This window comes from Benincasa hispida, chromosome 1 (genome assembly GCF_009727055.1).
Source record: "Benincasa hispida cultivar B227 chromosome 1, ASM972705v1, whole genome shotgun sequence".
Taxonomy (NCBI): domain Eukaryota; kingdom Viridiplantae; phylum Streptophyta; class Magnoliopsida; order Cucurbitales; family Cucurbitaceae; genus Benincasa; species Benincasa hispida.
The window spans coordinates 2,299,724-2,320,232 of NC_052349.1; the positions used below are offsets into that span (position 1 = coordinate 2,299,724).

The following is a 20,509-nucleotide window of genomic DNA, read 5'->3' on the forward strand; positions in this document are numbered from 1 at the left end:
CATGCGCATTAAGAATTAGGATTTCGTCGTATCGATTAATTAATGGGAAAACCTTAACTTATTAACTAATTTATCCTTGAACCTAGATTAAGCATGCATCCCAAGACTCAAGAATGGACTATAAATCCTAGCATACATATTCAACCATTTTCTATCGGGGTGATTTTAAGCATAGACGAACATTAGAGAAACACGCGAGCCCAAAATCAACTAGCTAAGACATACATTCGTGATAGGGGCGTTAATCCAACACACAAATATACATCTAAATCAAACGAAATTAACATAAGCTCAATATGCATTAAGTCCAAAGAACAAAAATCTCAAGAAAAATACATAGGATTGAGCTCCCAATATCTAAAAAACTCACTTACCTCAATAATCCATAGAGATGAAGAAGAGAAGAAGCCCCAATCCATGATTACCAAAAAAAACAAACAAAAGAAAACCTAAACATTAATACTATAGATGGATAGAGGACGAAAAAAAACAAAGAAAATGAATGGTCACTCACCCAAATCGGCCACTCGTATTAAAAGTTACGACAAAAATACCGAAGAGTAGTTTTTATAATTACACGATAGTGCTGCGACGCTACAAGTCTGCGCCGCAGTGCTATAGCCTATTTTCAGCTTCTGTTTAGAGCGTCGAGCATGGTGTCGAGTATGGCATCGTTGCGCTCTCATCTGGGGGTTGTTTTGACATTTTCTCTTTTGTTTGAAGCCTCGGAAGCCCCTGATCACTTCTACTAGCTCTAAAATGAACCCGAATGGCACGTACATTCCAAAATACATGATTTGCTTGAATTCCTACAAGAATAGATATTAAACCATTTAAAACATAACGAGCAAGCTAAATTAAAGACATAAAAATAGCTCTTTTCAAGAGCTACCAAATATGCCTTTGGTAGTGGAATCAGACAGTTAGATAACAATTCGTCTGTTAATCGAAGAGGATGATGTGTTAACTCCAGTAAAATCATTAGTTGAGGAAGATTCAATTGTCAGGTTCAATTTTGCCACATTCGACGTTGCCAAAATGTGATGACAGATGGATTGACATGTTGGACAATAAATGGGCATTAGTCTCATTGTTAGTGGGATAACTTTCCAATATGGCTTTGTCATACCTAACTTCTAATCCTTTGTAATTGCTTGATTGTTGTGGTTCTAAAAAAACAAAGAATAAAATAAAAGTCAACTATTCAAAATTTCGAACAATTAACCATCCAATTTAGATTTGAAACTAAAATTAATTTGGGTTAAATATAGAAATGGTGAAAATGACTATTGAGGTTAACAACTAAAAAAAATTAGTTAGTCGAAAGTATATGCCATTTTAGTCTGAATTTGGATTGAGCATGTGAGAAAGAAAAATTAATTCTCTATGATTTGAGTTAGTTTAATTTTTTTAAAATTATTTTTGTTTTTGTGGATAAACTATAAAGATTAGTTCGAATTTGTGGGTTGTCGGTTTTTAATTTTCTCAACACCGCTGGAGTGGCAGGCGAATTGTGCAATGCGCTTAAACGATGCCGTTTCAAGGGGATGACGACTCAACTTCATCCGAATTCAGGTCTACGTGTCGTGTACGATTTATCTAAAAGATCAAAGCTACATGTCGTTTTACTACACTCTAAAACGACATGTAGTTTCAATGTCATCTCCCTTCCGCGTAACCCACGTTTGGAAGAGAAAAACGTAAAGCTGTAAAGCCTGGGTCCGGTAGCTGAACCGTAAGCTATTTGGCTTCCACACAAACTCTGTTTTCTATTTCACTTCATTGAACGAGACGATTTGCTAGCAATGGCATCCTTCGATTCTACCGGAATTGATGAAGATCAGGTTCTCTCTCTCACTCTCTCGTGCTTTTATACAGATGAAACAATTTCCATGCTTATGAAGCTTGCAAGATCCATTTCGGAATTTGCTACGATTTTCATTTCATTAGCTTTTGAGTGACGAGAGATTTCTTATAAAGCAGGTGATAACTCATCATAGCCATTTAATCACGATAAAGTTCTTTTTATTTTGTTGTTTATCTTTGTTAAGTTAGCTGTAAGTAAAGGAGGTAATAAATAATGAAATTTTCTTTTCTGAGAATTTTGGATTGCCGCAAAAAATACGGTGCTTATTAGCTTAATTTTGCTTTCTGTGCACGTACAGGTTAAATTTAGCTGTTGCTGATTCTTATGAGAAATGGAGAGAGAGTTGCTGTCTTACATGTTTCAGTTGATAATTTTCTTTGCAACAGGTTTTAGTGGAAGAGAAGCGGTTTGTGAGATTATTGACTTTAAACCGAACCAAGCAGTTGAATGCTCTTTCATCCACAATGGTGAGGCTTGTGATTGCTCCATTTAAAGCCCAGTCTTGTGGTTTTCTGTTCTACTTGCAGCTTTTTCTGTTGTGTGTTCTTTGAGTAAATATATTTTATATATAATGCTACGAAATTGAAGTATTCAATATGCGTTCTCACGGAGTATATATGGATAAGACAAAGAATAATGTTATTTCAAGTAATGACGTGAATTTTGTTTAAGTTTGAGAACATGGTGATATATTTGTTGTTTCCCGCCATGGATTAGCAACTTTTGAACTATCTGATCCTTGCTGATGTTAAGTTAACTTTTTATGTTCCATAAGCACCAAATTCTTGTGCTCAAGAACTCTTCATCTTGTTATTTACGAGCATTATGTGTCATAGTGTCAAATTTATCTAGCTTGATGCCTATCGTTGTTTAAGATTTTGGTAGAATTTACGAAGCAAAAGAGTTTCATAGCTGAGGAACTTGATAAACGCTCTAACTAGTGTTTTTCTTCATCTTTCAATCCAGGTTTCCCGGCTATTGGAACTCTTTGTTGCCTATGATGCAGATCCCAATGTGAAACTTGTGGTTGTCAAGGTATTTCACTTCAACAATAACTTTTATATATTGATTTCGTGTCCATCTATCTGATTGTTCACCACTTCACCTACTGCCTCCATCGAAATGGCATTAACCTATTATCTACCTGGAAAATATTTCATGACACTTGGATCCACACCATGCTACATTCCCTCTTACAAGGCTAGACAGTCATTGTCCATTAAGCATTAACCAGGCCATATCGAACTATCTGGATGACAAGAGCCCGCAATTTTCTTTTAATAATATTTATTATTCATTAAAAATTCATTGTTTCACAAATTAGTCAATTTTATCTTCATACTTAGTTTTGTAAAGTTCTAATTTCATCCAAATGGTGATATTTGTATTTTATATCTAGACCAAGTAATACAATTACCAAAAATTTTGTTATTAGATCACCCAAATTTAGCCAACATAGCATGTCAATCCGGTCCCAAAACAGTCAAATTTCCCTTCTTGTTATCATTTTTGTGGATTTTCTTTGCGTTTTTTGGCATCCCGCCTTTGTTGGTAAGAATGAGAATGTTGATTTGATGAATTCCATTCTAGTTTATGAGTTGGTTTATGATGAGTCTGTATAGTGATAAATTAATACAAGAAATGTTGTTAATTACAAAGTATAATGAGGGCTCCTGATGTAAATGGCAATATCAAGCGCTTGAGCATTGTTCTGTTTTCTATGAAGTATTTGATCGCAGTTACATTTTACTTTTTTCCCTCTTTCTATGATTTTTACCGATAATAATCTATTTATATAAATTTTTATTGATAATGAATAATTTGTGAACTAGTTGAGTATCTTATATGTGTTAGTAGGGGAAAGGAAGAGCATTTTGTGCTGGAGGTGATGTGTCAGCTGTAGTTCATGACATTAAACAGGGTAAGTTTATTTTATTGCAGAACTCACAGTGTCAATTAAACCTGAGCATCTAATTGATGCTTGAGATTTGAGATTTTACATCTTACCTGCTTGCTATCTGAGGTGTTTACAGTTAGCCTGTTATCCAGTCTAGGAGTGCTGTACAGAAGTTAACATGATAATATGCAAAAGCATTTAATATGTAGCTAATCATAATCCTGGTTTGTGTGAGTTAGGTGATTGGAGAAGAGGTGCTTGTTTCTTCTGGAAAGAGTTCATCTTAGATTATTTGATAGCAACTTTCAGCAAGCCACAGGTAATTTTGGTTGTGCTAGGTTCAAGTCATTTTAGTCTATGGTGACTTTTACTTGATATTGTATTTAACTTTCAGTGATTGCTTGAATATTTTCAAGGTTTCTCTCCTGAACGGTATTGTCATGGGAGGAGGTGCCGGTGTTTCAATACATGGTAGATTCCGTGTTGCGACAGAGAAATCGGTATACTGTACAACTCTGAATTTTGGTCCATCAATTATTGATATAGTGTCCATGTGTTTAGAGTTCAAATTTAGAATATGGATGTAGGTTGTTCATCTTCCACGCTCCCCTCCCTCCCCAACACACACATGCACACACACAAAATTTAGCTCTTTTATGAATTTTGTGGTTGAGACTAAAAGATGAGCCTTTGAAGATGTGTAGAATGCTTGGAAGAGAGGTTTGGATGGTTTGGTTGTATTTGTTATATCAGGATGTCGAATTATCTTTCTAATCTATTCCTTCTGTTATTCTGTAGTTTCTGTTTCTGCCAATTTTTACAATCAATAAGAAAAAGGAATACATTAATATGACAATTTATTGCAGGTGTTTGCAATGCCTGAAACTGCTTTAGGACTCTTCCCAGATGTTGGTGCTTCTTATTACTTGTCAAGACTTCCGGGGTTTTTTGGTATAACTAATTATCTTAACCTATACTCCTTGTGTTCGTGTATGTTTTTTATATATTGAGCATTAGTTGACATGCACATCAAGCATATACTATGGACTATTTACTAACCAAATAAAGCAAGCCTTCTCCTTGGATGAGCTCGTGGCTTAGTACAGTTGAATCAAGTTGCATTGTGTCTTCACTCTCCTCATGTGATTCATTTCAATTATAGTTTGGTGACGTGATTAGAATGATCCAGCAATAAAGTAACCCTTTGTCAACTTGAAGTTAGAAGTGGGGAGAGGATGGAGGGACAGATTTATTAGCAAGTAGGCATTGATCAGTAACCTCGATAGAGGCATCAGTTGAGTTGCCTCAGTATCTGAAATCAAATTGATCCCTGGTTCCGCTCAGAGACCATTAGCTATTTTTCTGTTTCAATTATGGTGTAGAGAAGAAATCATTTTTCACCCTAGCTATTATCTTTCGAGCCTCCAGTTGATTTCAGCATGGAGACAGACAATTCTAGTGCACTGTTTTAATTGAATGCCTGATTCTTAGGGATGGTTTCCTATGACTTCTTGATTGAACCACCTGAAATATAAAAATCCTTGAGGTTCCAAGGGCTGAGGATTGAGATAATTGTATAAAAGACTCAATCCCGAAGCTCAATATGGTTCTTGCCCCACTTTTTGGAACATAAGATTTTTCCCCTCTTGCTTGCATCCATCAGCCAAGTTTATAAAATTACCCTTAATTTCCTTTTCCCTCTTCCTTCCTCTCTCTCTCTCTCTCTTCTTCCTTTTCCTTGTCGATCTCATCTCATCTCACTTACCTCTGATTTTCTCTTTCTTTTCTTCCCTCCCCTCCCTGGTACGCTCCGTGGGTTCTTCTTTGTGGGCTTGTGTTACAAACGGTCTTCTTCTTCGTGGGTTTTCGATCTCTCTCTGTTGTGCATGCAAGTTTTGATCTCGATGGTTTTGTCTTGTAGAGCGAGAGGCAAATCTACGTGCAGACCCTAAGGATTTCACCTAAATATGACATCGGCAAAAGGTCTAAAAACCTCAATTTCAAAAAGTAGGGAAATGTTCATCACCCCGCCCTCCAAATTTTAGGTCATCCATTGTGATCCTCATCCACCTTTTAAAACATTAACGAATATTGCTCATAAAGATCATTATCAATGATAGCTTCTCTAGAAAAAGATCCATCAATTATAGAAAATATGTTTTCCAAGTGAAGTTTCTTGACATGTAGAAGTTGAGCCTTGGCCATGCTTATTTATCCGCCTTATATGAATCCTTAGGGTTCTAGGGCTTGAAGATTCCTCCTTCCCCTCAAACTTTGATTCATATTGTTCATAGAGATCCATGCTCATTGATGGAACAATGTCGTTCCTGAGCTAGGATCCCTATAGCATTCCTAGTGAGGCCTACCATGATAGGTATGTTCACGTGAATGGTATCTAAGGGATACTTGAAACAGTTCCGCAGCAACTAGTTGAGCCGGCAATAATCACTCCGTGGCTAATTTTTCTAGTTTCAACTAAGAGGCCCTTCATTAGCGAAGTGAACAGAGTAGGTTCAAATCAGAATGGTTATTGATCCTTCAAACTTGTAGGCTCAAATCAGAATCCAAATATGGTTCATGTGTGATCAGATCAGAACAAATCTCAAGACTTCTTTCTTTTATCTTCGTGCTAAGGCTAGTGGAGAGATAAAGGTCCAATAACTTCAACTGAGGCCCACCCCTGCAAATGTCTACTTTCTTGACCCGGGCTTCCTATTGCATGAATCTTGTGAAGTGAACCTTTTTGAACTTGGGTCTGACCCAGGGGTCAAAGTTTATCGCTTCATTGCACTCATGCTGAAGCACAGTCTGGTTGGCTCAAGTTGAAAGTCAAGTACTGGAGAATCAGTATCATCCCTCTCAAACCTTAAAAATGCAGTAACTCTCGAATTGAAAGCTCTGCAAGTGTTTAGCTATGTACTTCCAATCTACCATGAGGATTACTGACTTAAATATTTCCTCATGATCAACAAATATTGGAAAAGATATATTTTTTTATGATCCATTATGCGAAAGAGAAATTGCCATTATTGGAAGCTCAAAGCAGCTCAACCAGAGAGCAGAGTGCCTCCTTATTTCCAATTCTTCGCCATATCATAAAAATGTTTCTCATCTATCGATTAATGTTGTGAAAATTCATTGTGCTACGAGGTAATCTATGCATTAAGTCTTATTATTTTGGCAAACCTTTTGCAGGCGAATATGTTGGCCTAACAGGTGCGAGGTTGGATGGTGCTGAAATGCTCGCGTGTGGCCTTGCTACTCACTTTGTCTCTTCAAAGGTATACTGCCTCCTAAATTTCTATGATGCGTAAGAGGGCATTTGGGACCGTGAGTTGGTTGCGTGTAATAGTAAGTGGGTTATAATAGTTTATGTTGGGGTGTAAACTTTTTTAGTCTGGTGATACTCTGGTAAACTATTTTTGTTTGGGTAGGAAATAATGAACACTGTAGCAAAGAAGAAAAGAAAGATGAGTGAGAAATAACAAATACTATAGTAAAGAGGATTTTGAAATAGTATTTAGTATACTTAATTATAGGTTATAAATAGTTGTAATCACCACTATTATATTTGGTGCTCTAAATAAAGAGTGGGCTATAATAACTCATTCCACCAACTTCAAGTTGGTGCTCCAAACGGCCCCTAATGTTGAGTACCAAAAAGAAAGATATTCCGTGGTTAGGTGAAGAATTGTTTCAAATACGAAAAATATAATATTGTGTAAGTTTCTTGACAACATATGTCATAGGATAAGTGGTTGTCTCCTAACAGTAGTTGAGGTATAAATATGACAATTGGATACCCATGGTTATATCTTTTTTTGAGTTTATGTTTTTAGGTCTTCTCTTCAATTTTTTTTTTCCTTTTATGAGTGCCAAGGAATTTGCAATTTTGATGTTTTTGAGTCGAATGCTTGGTTCAGTTATCCTAATTCCACCGGCAAAAAATGTTAAAGATTCTTCATAACTTGAATTTGTTATATTCTCAATTAAATTAAATCATTTGGATTGTCCACTTGCTCTTCTGATGAGATTGTAGTTCTAACTGTTAAGTTCTTTGAAGACGTTGAATAACCTTTTGAAAGATGAAACAGTTTCATTGACAGATGAAATAAAGGAGTAAAACTCCAAAACACCTTATTGATGAATTGAAAGAAAAATGTCCAATTGGAAATGAAAAAAGATGAGCTATAAAGAGCAAAGTGGTGTTCATTTTTACACCAAAAGAAAGTAGTAGAAAGAACCATATCCATAAAATGATCAAAAGAAGAGAAAACCTCCCTGAAAATGTGGCCATTTCGTTCACCCTAAAGAAGAATGCACAGCCAATTGGCAACCACAAAGTCTTCCTCAAACCACCAAACGGTGACTGGCCAAGACAGACGTAAGGAGATCATATATAGAATTAGGAAACAACACAAACCAACCAAAAGCTTCCTAAATAGAGAACCAAAACTGAGATGCAAATGGAAAATGCATGAAAGGTTGGCTAGGAGATTCAGCATTCAAACACATAACACAACAAGAAGGGGACAACTACACATAAGGAATTCTCCGTTGCAATCTTGAAGACATTGAATAAGAACATTTGTGTTCTAGAAATTTCACTTTTGTGGAAGTCTAAATTCTTGAACTTTTATTTTTGTTGTGAGTAGTGGACGTTGATTATCTAAACCCTGCAATGTGCGATTCACTAAAAACTTTTTGTTTTTTTGTTTTGTTTGTCTCAGTACCCTACATCTTGTGTTGTAACTTAATCTCTAACTTCCATTATTCTCTTCATTTTTGTTTCTTCTATCAATGACCAGAGGTTGACGGACTTAGAGGAAGCACTTTGCAGAGCAGATACAAGTCAACCAAGCATCATTTCATCTATTATCGATGAATTCTCCCAAAGACCAATTCTTAAAGAGCAAAGTGTTTATCACCGGTGTGACTTCATATTTGATTTATTGTTTTTCCTTTATGCACTAGTAACAATTTTTCTTTGTGCACTCTTATTGTCAGTGATTTTCTCATTTTGGGTATTTATATGGCTTCTTATCAAAAACCCCATTGAGTTGAGTTATGTCCAATTGAGTTCTTACTATTACAATATTTATTTGTATAAATTTGAAAAGAGTATTTTATACGCTTCTTTCTTTTAATAATTATCCACCTAGAAATAGTCAACCCCTTCACACTGTTATTGTAATATATTGTGTATCTTTATCTTTCCGGCCTGTAAAAATTTGATAGATTTAGAAGTTCAATTTAAAAGCAAATGCTTCATTTTCAAACAAACTTAACTTCCATCTTGTGACAGGTTGGATGTTATTGACAAGTGCTTCTCTCGAAGAACAGTTGAAGACATTTTGGCTGCTCTTGTAAGCTGATGTGGATAACAGAATATCTTCTTGCGCATGTGTTCTTTATAATTTGACTCTCTCGTTGTCTTGTTTTTCTTGTAGTTCATTGGATATTGTATGATCATGGTCATAGGAGGGTTCGTTTCATTTAACTAATTGTACTCTGATGATCTGCTCTTGTAGGAGGAGGAGGCACTGAAAAGGAAAGATGATTGGATCACTTCGACAATTCAGGACTTGAAGAAGGCATCACCAACAAGTCTCAAAATCTCTTTGAGATCGGTGTGTGACCCTCCTAGTTTCCATCAGTCCCTTTCTTTCAAGGACTAAATGAATTTTGATGATTGACAATTTTAGTTATTGAGATTCTTTTTTACACGTGCACATGCAACTGTTGTCACATTGTTTTGAAGAAAACGCTTGTTAGGTAACTTCGTCATTTTGAATCACAGATTCATGCCTCCTCTCTCTCTCTCTCTCTCTAGGTAAAATTAGAAAATATTAGAGAGATGTTTAAGTATGGGGGACAATGGGGAATCCTTGAAGGCAGAATGCCAAGTGGGGAGTGCAAAAGCATTCCAGTTGGCACAATTAATTGAGTAGTTTTGAGAAGATTTAGCTATAGCGTTCCAGTGAAAGCAACAAGGAGAACTAGCTGCCCAGAATCATGTGATCTTTCATTTCTCTTGAACATTATCCTTTTCTTCCCCCAAAACTTTCAAAGGAGGCTTCGTGATGTTGATAAAAATGCACTTTTGCCTCATCTTCGATACTGTGACAGAATAAGATTTAAATGAAGTGAGCACCCACAATGTGAAGAGAAAGTAAATGTCCAAAGAAAGGGTCCTAGTCTTTGCTAAGAGCTCAAATTAAACTACTGTCAATTTTGTGAAAATTTTAAAATGTACATTAACGTACTTAATAATGGTCTCTTTCTGAATTGACAGATTAGAGAAGGTAGACTTCAAGGTATTGGTCAGTGTCTCATTCGTGAGTATAGAATGGTTTGTCATGTCCTGCGGGGGGAAGTCAGCAAAGATTTCGTTGAGGTGTTCCACTGGCTTGGACTGTTTTATCCCCACAATTTTGACATTTCTATTATTATAGATCATAATGCCATTTCATTATATGCAGGGTTGCCGAGCTATACTGTTGGACAAAGATCGGAACCCAAAGGTACACAAGTTTAGACATCTTACGTCTCCGAAATCTCTTGCATGTTATTTGTGATGCTCAGATGTGCATTTTTAAAAGTTGATGCATCCTTTCTCTCATCTTTTTTCTTATTTTTCCTCTGTTTTTTTTTTTTTTTTTTTTTTTTTTTTTTTTTTTTTTTTTTTTTTTTTTTTTTTTTTTTTTTTTAATTATTTCTTTTTCCTCCAACTCTTTCTTTAGTGGGAACCCTCTAATCTGGGGCTTGTCACTGATGCTATGGTCGAGAGGTACTTCTCTAGGATTGAAGACGAAGAGTGGGAAGACCTAAAGCTCCCTGCAAGACCCAGCTTGCCTGCTTCAGCCATTTCAAAGCTCTAGTACTTACTCGATAAACAAATCTTAGTACACTGTTCTTTGTACTTGGCTAGTTGTTTAGGTCTATTTATGGTGGGTGGGTAACTGTTGGAAATAAGCCTTCCAGTATGAGGAATGAGTAGTAGATCTAATTTATTCTACAAGCACCGAGCATATGTAAAATAAAGTACTCATGAGGAATCAGTAATAGATTTAGTTTATTCTACACTGTTCTTTGTTATTTCTTGTGAACCTATTTTTTATGTATGCAGGAAAGAAGGAAATCTCATTTCCTAACCCCATCTTCCACTATTTCTGAGGCTGTGATAGGTGAATATCATTCAATTTTTTCTTCAGTGCCATACGTAGGTACATACACGCGTCACCAATAATCTCTGCAAGAACAGAATCCATCTCTGAAGTGGTGGAAACGGTTTCGATCCCTTACTATTATCTGCCTTTGGTAAATCTTTGAGACTAGTTTTATTAAAGTATGACAGTCTGAACAGACCCTAAGGTTCTTCAGGATAACAATTCTTCCCCCTATCTTAGATTTCAATAAGCCATAACATAAAGCTAGTTTTTCACTATGTTGAAGAACTGATTCTTCCTTCTTATTATCATCAATATTGAGTAATACTTCCGAGATATCTGCAACATAGCCTGCCAGCTTCAGCTTCTCTTTAACTTGTCGAAGCATTATAAATATTTCAGTTGTTTCTGGGTGAGAACAATCTCCAGCCAGAAATGAATGGGTGGCGTTATCGATGACAACTGAACTGCAACCAGGTGTTTTCTGAATTCCTTTCTCATTCATTAATTCTCTAACTTTTTTCACTTCATTCCACAGTTGCCTTCTTGCATAAATGTTAGAGAGCAAAATGTAAACTCCATCATTTTTTGGTTCGAGTTCTAGCAGACATCTTGCAGCTTCCTCTCCCAGCTCAAGATTGTTATATACTCTGCAAGCGCCAAGCATAGAGCCCCATATTGCACCATTTGGCTGTAAAGGCATTACTTGTATAAATTTCCGAGCTTCTGCCAGAAGTCCTGCTCTACATAAAAGATCTATCATACACCCATAGTGCTCCAACTTAGGTCTGATTCCATATAATGCTTCCATTTCATGGAATAGCTTCTTGCCCTCTTGAACTAATCCTGCGTGGCTGCAGGCAGTCAGTACCCCGATGAAAGTTATTTCGTCTGGCTGCAAGTCTGTTGTCTGCATTAGATGGAACTGAGTGAGAGCCTCCCTGCCAAGGCCATGTAGAGCAAAACCATTCACCATAGAATTCCAAGAGATCAAATCTCTTTTCGACATGCCATCAAAGATTCTTTCAGCAGCATCTATGTCTCCACACTTTGAAAACATGTCAATCAATGAGTTACTCAAACTAACAGAATGATCCTGTTGAGTCCTGACAATATAGTCGTGAACCCACCTCCCTGTTTCTAAGTCACCCAGTTGAGCACAGGCCGAAACGACGGCTAGAATCGTGACTTCATTCGGAAGCATGTTTGAGCCAGCAGACATTTCTCTGAATAAGTGTAACGCCTTTGTGCTTTTGTTGTTTTTGACATAACCAAAAATCAAAGCCGACCAAGCATATACATCTCTCTCAGACAAATGATCAAACACTTGCCTTGCAGTTTTTAGATCCCCACATTTAGCATACATATCAACCAAAGCACTCCCTAGAACAGCACAAATCTTCATACCCATCTCACGAATGCGAGAATGCAGCTTCATTCCAACACCCAAATCTTTCATTTCAGCACAAGCTGATACGAGTGTCGCCATGGTAACTTCATCAGGGCAAAACCCATCTTCCTCCATTTTCTCGTACAGAAGCAAAGCCTCATTAGGACAATTGTTTTTCGTATAACCACTAATCATCGAAGTCCACACCACTTTGTTTCTATGGCCCATTTTCTCGAACAGGAACCTCGCAGAGTTTAAATCCCCACAGGCTGCATACATATTTAACAATGTGGTTTCTATGTACAGGTCTGAATCAAGCATATACTTGATGACTTGGCCATGTAGAATCTTCCCAACTTTGAATTCCAATAAAAGGGCGCAACCCTTTAGCAGAGAAGGAAATGTAAATCTATCAGGAATATTCCTCGACCGTTCAAGCATCTCAATATAACTTTGGAGCGCCCTTCTCGGCATGTTGGAATTCACAAAGCCTCTCAACATGGTGTTCCAAGTAAGTATATCTAACTCTTGAGTGTGAGCAAAAACTGAATAAGCATAGACAACGCCAAGCGAGCCCATTGAGAGGATATGGGCAATGAGCTTGTTAAGTGATGGCTTATGGTGGATGAAGCCTGTAACTACCATTTGTGCATGAAGTTGCTGAAAATCTGTCAATTGTGTCCATTTTGTGCTTTTCTGTAAAAGGGGAAAGATGGGATTTGGTTTTTGGTTGAATTTGAGACTGGGTTTTGGAGTGGGTTGGTAAGGGATATTATGCCTTGTTGAACATAAGGAAGAAACTGTTTGCAGCATGTAGGAGGATGATTGGCAATGAAGAAGTAGAGGGTTTGGGTAAAAAACCATCAGGTTTGGTTTTGTTCTGATTTTTGTCTATTGGGGTTTTAAACTATCTATTGCCAAGATAAGGTTGCCCATTTGGACCATTCAATTTGAAAGAGAGAAAAAGGAGAACATGAATTGACTAATGGAAAGTTGAGATCCAACTTTGTCACTGGTGAAATTTTCAACTCTAGTTGATTTAGAGTTATGTTTAGTTTAGGTTCACAGATGCCGACCATTTAACCGACTCAAGTTGGATATGAAAAAGTCAGTTTCTTTTAATCAGTAATTTTATTCTTTTAGAAACTTAAATTTATGTGTTAGTAGCAACGAGGCCCATTGTGTTAATAGATAGCGCAATGCAAATTTTTTTTTGTAGATATAGAAACCTTTAGATCTAATTCTTCGCTAATAAGAGTATCAGTGGTAGATTATATTGTTTGTAGAAGTCTATCAGCGATAGTATATTACTGATAGATTTTTTTATATTTGCAATTCTTTTGAAATGCTATATATTTAATTATTAGCCTTAAAAGTACTAACTATTGCAATTAGCCTAATTTTTTATTCACTAGACAGAAAAGCCTATAGTCTACGACTATAGTTATTAAATTTGAATAATTTATTATTATCATCTATATATATATATATATATATTTTGAACTTTTTATTTGTGTTAGGTGATTTACTATTTGGTCATCTAATTTGGTTTGAATGTTCTAGATTATATTAATTTCTGTGGAGGAAAAAAAAAAAAGAATTAATACGCATGAAACTAATACTTGAATAATGGTTCTTCACTAATTTTGAAAGTATATGGGAGGATCGTACCCAACCCAACTACATGTTCATCATAGATATCTCAATATTTAATTTATTTTGTAATTTATTATTATTATTATTATTATTATACATTCAACAAGTGGGGTAGAAGGATTCGACTGAGGACATATACTTTACCTAGCCGAATTATGATAAGTAAGTTACTTTTAATGACGATGGTAATTCACTTTCAAATATATAAACTTGATTTTAAAAAATAAAAAACAAATACCTACGAATGTGGCGTGCATCATTGAAAAGATGATTGCTTTAAAATATTTGTCAATAAGCTTTTAAGTTATGAAACGATGAAACTATATTTGTGGAAACCAACTGCCATCATGAAGGGTAGAATTTGGAGCCATACAATTAGAACTCACAGTTTGGTAAGAAATAATATTCAGCCAAACCTCATCACAAAGACTTTCNCCCCTCTTTTTGGCCCAAAAACCAATTCAAAGTCCTCATCTTCTATCTGCAACCAACTTCCAACCTCTCTATTAAGTAAGGTTAATGGCATGTCCCACATACCTCTTCATTGATGGTAGTTTCAAATAATAACTCCAAGTAACTTCTTGTCTAAGAAAGGTGTTAATTCATAATTATTCAAAAACAAGTTACCTTCTTATTGAAGAAGAATTATGAATGAATCTGTGCATAAATGAAAACTAAGAGTAAGAGATTGCAGAGACGTATTATATTGGAGACCATAACTCTGATAAAATAATATTGATGTTAGGATTTTCTAAAATCTTTTAGGATCAAAGTGCTGTTATTTACTTAGCAAGACACCCTTTATAAAACTATAGTCTCTGAACTTGTAGTCATGACCAACTCAAATTTTCACCAAACAATTTAAATATAGTCGTCCTTTTATTTTATTGCCCACTCGTGATTTTCGTATTGAATTAATGGTGAAATTTAAAAAGAAAAAAAACCATAAACTTTGTTCTTTATTTAAAAAATATTCTTAATTATTTTTTGTTAAAAAGTTGTAATATTACTATTTATGAAATTGACAATCGAAGAAAAATAGAAAAGGTAAATGGTGGATAATTCAAGATTTACATAGTTCGCTAACAGTGTGTTATCTATGTTTACTAATAGAGGGGGTGATCAGTTTTACTATTAGAGAGGAATGCTAAGTAATACAAATTCAAAAGTGTCGGTAGAATTAGATAGTTTATATATGGGTACCCTTCTAAATCTTAGAACCAAAATTGTAAATGCTATAAATACACTAACGTGCTTGATCATTCGAAGTGTCAAATAACATATTAAAAAATATTCCAATATTGCTCTTAACCTTTCATTAACATTACAAAATAACAGAAATTTATTAGAATGTTGGATGAAAATTGGGACCTCAATATTGCCAATCCGTTTTTTGTTGTTGCCACATCCATCCTAAGGCCTAATATTAATCCAAATATTGATAGTTTTCTATTTGTCTAGTATTGAAATATTCATGAAAGTTCACGGGTATTATTGTATCTTTTGCAAGGATATGAGTAATTAATTCTTAACAAAGTTAAGGTTCTTTTTAAAGAAAAGAAAAATTAGCATAAATTGATTCCAAGGAGCTTGAATAAAATGGGTTGGGTTGGGAGGGTAATTAATGCTAATGTGCACTTTGTTCTTGCTTCCAATATAAGCATTTGGATTATGCGTACAAAAGAAAATGAGAAAAAAAAAAGAAAAAAGAAAAAAAGAACCTTTGGAAACAGATTTTAAATAATTAGCTCAAGTGGGGTTTGACTATTTTTGGAGATAAAATGAGTAGAATTGCATAAAAAGATGGACCCAACCAAAAAATTCAACTGTAAAAAGTGGAGAATAATGGAGTGCATTGGTTCTGTTTATGCAAAAGTTTCCAATAAGGCAAACAGAAATCATAATGAAAAAAATACCCCACCAAATCTCTGCTGGTTTGAATTTTTTGTTTTTTTTAAGCTTATTTGTTGAATTTGCACAATATAAGATGTTTGTTAGTCAAAATCAAAATATACCACTTCTGATTTTGAACATTCAACGGCGTAATTACTGTAGACTCCAAGGTTCTCATTTGTAATTAATTGTTCAAAATTCAACTTTTAAAAATGTAAATGAAATCTAAGGTGTCTAGAAATAAAATTTTATTATCTTTCCCACCATAATTCTTTTAGAGAATTCAGTTTTATATTTAATAGGTATGTAAATTTTCTAAAACACTTGTTAAATGAAATATTGAAATTTTCTAGATTTGTTAAATATTTTTTAAAGTTAAGGTATTCGAAATTTTGAAGCAATATGTTCTTATTCAAGGACTAACTTTCTAATTTAACCTACTATGTATTACATCATTTAGTCAGAAGAAAGAGAAATAACCTTGACTAAACTAGAGATAGAAAACTTATCTACTTTAGTATATTATTAGAAATTGTAATTATAAGATAATGTGTCATGATAAATGTGATTGATTTTTTTTTTTCTTTTTGAGCTCAATAAAGATAGTTGGATTTAAATCTTTGATCTCTTGCTATATACATATATTTTAATCAATCGGTATATGTCTTAATCAGTTAAGTTATGTTTAAATCAATCTCTTAGACATAAATTGAAGTGGAGGTGATTTTTCATTCACTATCCAATCTTAAAAATGAAGAGATAGAGATATTTGAATTCAAATTTTGAAGGTTCCACAAAAGCTCTTTAATAATTAAATAAATAATTTTAAAAACTCAATAATGAGTTAAAAAAATTGAAGAAAAAGTTTGATTACAAATTAAGTTGGAAGTTAGTTGGCAATAAATTTTAAACCAGTGTGTAATAGCTCTAATTAATTTCCTAATTTTCCAAAGATATCAACTTTAAAATGTTTAATAAGTCCTAAACCTATTAGTATTATTTTTTTAAAAAAAAAATTAATCTATTGAATTTTATGTTTAATAGAACTTCAATTTTCAATTTTCAATTTTGTCTCTTTTAATTCTATTTTAAAAAAAAAATGCCTATATATTGAATACCAATCCAACACAAAATTCAAAATTAATAGCTTAAAAATTTAGAATTAAACTTGTAAGTTTACTAAAAGAAGATTGGAAAAACAACACCCTCAAATTAGTTCATAGTTAGCACAAAAAATCCACCACAATTGTAAACTTTGATCTAATGAGAAAAAAGAAGATGAATTCAAGCCATTCTCAAAACACATACAAAACTCATCAAGTAACTCAAAAACAAAAATCAATCATCATATATAATGAGAAAAAAAACCCTATATATTTCCAAAACCCAATTAACATTGAGCAAAAATGTGACACAAATACCATTATTTTCTTTTCCCTATAGTATATGTTGCTTTGTTTAAGAAGAACAATATCAATCATCATTCACAAACTTCAAATAATTCTTCAACTCACTAGGAAAACAAGGACTACGCCTCCATGAATTCCCATGCATCTTCAAAATCTTGATCACCTTCTCCTTCGTCGAGCTCCGGCCACCGTCACCGACACCGACACTGTCCATGTGTAATATCATCAGCAGCTTCTTCACTGCCCCACAAGCCATCATCTCCTCTACAACCCTCTCCCTTGGGTGAAAACTACTAATCCAAAGCAAAATCTTGACCCCCATTTTTGTTGCTACATTTGAAACATTCAAAATCTTCTTCGTCACAGCTGCAATTCCCATCCCATGTTCTACCAAAGCCAATCTCCCTTCTGCACATTCACACAAACTCTGCAGAATCTGCAGCATTCTCTCGCATTTTGATCGCCCCGACTCCGGCAAGAGCTCGATCAGAATCCACACGGCACCGGCTTCGATCGCCTTCACTCGACTCCTCTTAGACGATGCTAGAATTTCTATCATTACATCCAATGCACACGAGCTAGCCTTTGTGGCAAATTCGTCTGATACAAGCTCCAACAATGGCTTGAAGAAATCAATACCCTGTTCTTCCATAACAGAACCCCAATTATAATTGGTGTTTTTAGCAATATTTCTAAGGATTTTCACGGCGTAAAAACGCCCTTCTGCACTTCCCCTTTGTAGAACAATAGCAACGGATTTCATCAATTCTTCTCTCTTAGACATTTCGTCGAACAGTTTATCTTCATCTGAAATTGGAAACTGACACAGAACTCCCAAAGCCTCTTCACAAGTCTCCAACGTCGAGAAATCAGAACAATCAATGAGAATTTGAATCACAACATTAACAACAATCCCTATCCCATTTGATCGAATAAATTCCGATTTCATCCCATCGCTCATCTCGATCATCGATCTCAATTTCCTCAATGAACTAACCTTGAACGGAGAAGACTCAACAGTCGCAAGAAGCGATCGGACTTCTTCGAGCGCCGTCGCCGGCGACGAGGAAGAATCAGTGATTTTCCAAGCGAGAATGAGGCGTTTGAGGGTGAGATTAGGGGTGATGACGAAGTCTTCGTCGCCGGCGGAGAGAGTCTGCATCGTCGCCGGACAGGTTTTTTTGTTGTAAGTGAAGAGCCACTTTTCGATGCTTTTTCTGTCGTAGGTGACGCCGGTGGAGACGGTGACCGGATCTTCCATGAGCTCCATGGAAATGGGGCATCGGAAAAGAGGAGGAAAATCGGATTCCATTGATGATTGAAGATTTTTAAGCTCCAAAACTCTCCAATGGCGACCGAGACAAGAAGGAGGGTTATATAAGAAGCTGTTCGTAAGGTGACGTCAAAAATCCTTTTGACAATTTGCTTTTTTCTTTTTTTTTTTTTAATAGAAAAAATAAATGAAAGTCAAATGAAATCGGGTGGGTTTGCAAGCTGTTATGTTATAAGTGGGAAGCAATACGAAACGTCTATGTATTCTTAGGAAATTTAATTTCTTGGTATTTGCAATTTGCCCCTTGGCCTTTTGATCTTCCATTATTAATTTTTTTAAAAATATTTACATGACAAATACATTGGGAATTTTTTTTTCAATTAAAATGCTATTTTCATCCAAATTTATAGTAGAAAGATAAATAGATAACAATAAAAAAAATCAATAATAAACTATTGTTATAGACTAAATTTAATATTTATTGAAAGTACAAAAATCAAAATAAGTCATTTGAATTTATATGGACTAAAATTAAACAAGTTATTTTTTTTACAAACATAAAAGAAGAAAATGCAATATTCACACACTGATGTACCAAAAATGAAAATTTTGACCATTTTATTTATTTTTTTAGTACAAAATTTGACCATTTTATTTGTTAATTTTGTGATTGTCCTATTAATTTGCAGTTGAACCAACTCAGCCTCAATGCATAAGTTGGATGCATCACAATTAGGGCATTGACATTTTTTTTCATTGGCTGCATTGCATTCGTGTTAGGCCAATAACCCAAATAATTTTTTTATAAAAAACAAAAAAAAAATCTCCACCCAAAATTTTAATGTTAGAATTCAGACTAGTATCGCTCAACCGTAATTAACATATATCCAAAACTTCGAAGTTAAAAATCAATAGAAGCGTAGTTCAACAGTGATTAGTATGTACTCATTCCTTTGATAGTGGAAGTTCAAATTTTTATAATAAAAAAATTTCAAGGCTAGAATCGATTATTCGTAATCTTATTGTTCAGACTTGGAGTAATTTTTATAAAGCACTTTCTCTTTTACTATAACAAAATTCTAATTTACTTAGCTGTTTAGTTTCAAAATTGTGTACTTATACTAAAAAAAAATGTCTCAATATTTACTCTATGTGTCTTTTTTATTATTGTTGTCTTCATTGTCAGGTTGTAAATAAATATTGATCTTTCTATTCTACTCCATAGAAATATTAGATCCACGTCAAAATTCAACCAAATTAACCTTATAGTTAAATGAACTTCTATAGAAATAGAAGAAAATTTTTGATTCATTGAAGTTAACCTAAAGTAAATGAACGATAGAATAAATAAATCAATCTTATCGAACTTTCAATTCACACATGTAATGTAAATCTCGTTCAATTATAATTTTGGTAATAATTTTAACAAGAGTAAAAAACTTCTAAATTCAAGAAAGTCTACTCTATCAAAGCATTGCAACAAGTTATAAATTCTCCTAATTTTGAATCTGACAAAACATTAGAATCAAATATTGTCATTATCATGTGATTATATGACAAATTTTATTAAAGATTTAAATGTTATAATATATATATATACACTAAATGTGAAAATAAAGCAAAAGAGAGGGAAAGTTGACTTTTGGAAAGTATTGTAAATTGAATTAGATCCGAAAGACATGCTGGGCTTAACCTACTTTTATACGTATTTTCATTATTTCAAAAGTATTATTTTTAATTTCTTAAAAAAAAAGGTATTTGTTTATTCGTTCAACCCAAAAATGTGGGAAAATGTTTATTCATTAATCCTCTCGAACTGTTTTGCAAACCCTATTCTCGATTTATTAGTCTAAATTATTCTCTCTAAATATTAAATTAAAAAAAAAAAACTATTATAAATTATTAATTAATTTATACTAATAATAATAGTACTAAATAATCACATTTCCTTCCTT

General features: G+C 34.3%; 3 protein-coding genes across 4 annotated transcripts; 1 reads left to right on the plus strand and 2 right to left on the minus strand.

Annotated features, from left to right (window-relative positions):
* The first annotated feature begins 1,676 nt into the window (after positions 1–1,676).
* Positions 1,677–10,847, plus strand: LOC120085386 (3-hydroxyisobutyryl-CoA hydrolase 1-like). Of its 2 annotated transcripts, none has more exons than XM_039041342.1 (14): positions 1,677–1,844; positions 2,254–2,334; positions 2,834–2,902; positions 3,725–3,788; positions 4,004–4,083; positions 4,181–4,264; positions 4,631–4,715; positions 6,960–7,045; positions 8,573–8,694; positions 9,070–9,130; positions 9,296–9,394; positions 10,060–10,161; positions 10,247–10,288; positions 10,508–10,847. In XM_039041342.1, exons 1-14 carry the CDS (start codon positions 1,806–1,808, stop codon positions 10,643–10,645), a joined length of 1,152 nt encoding a protein of 383 aa, XP_038897270.1. In that variant the 5' UTR covers positions 1,677–1,805; the 3' UTR covers positions 10,646–10,847. The 2 variants fall into 2 exon arrangements, with proteins under 2 accessions (XP_038897270.1, XP_038897276.1); XM_039041348.1 differs by having other exon boundaries at positions 1,701–1,844; positions 2,166–2,334.
* Positions 10,848–11,003: 156 nt separating this feature from the next.
* LOC120092163 (pentatricopeptide repeat-containing protein At1g08070, chloroplastic-like) lies at positions 11,004–12,968 on the minus strand. Its single transcript, XM_039050636.1, has one exon. The coding sequence runs from the start codon at positions 12,966–12,968 to the stop codon at positions 11,004–11,006; it is 1,965 nt and encodes a 654-aa protein (XP_038906564.1).
* Positions 12,969–17,133: 4,165 nt separating this feature from the next.
* Positions 17,134–18,759, minus strand: LOC120088997 (E3 ubiquitin-protein ligase PUB23-like). The gene has a single exon (XM_039046437.1). The coding sequence runs from the start codon at positions 18,591–18,593 to the stop codon at positions 17,346–17,348; it is 1,248 nt and encodes a 415-aa protein (XP_038902365.1). The 5' UTR covers positions 18,594–18,759; the 3' UTR covers positions 17,134–17,345.
* Positions 18,760–20,509: the final 1,750 nt, after the last annotated feature.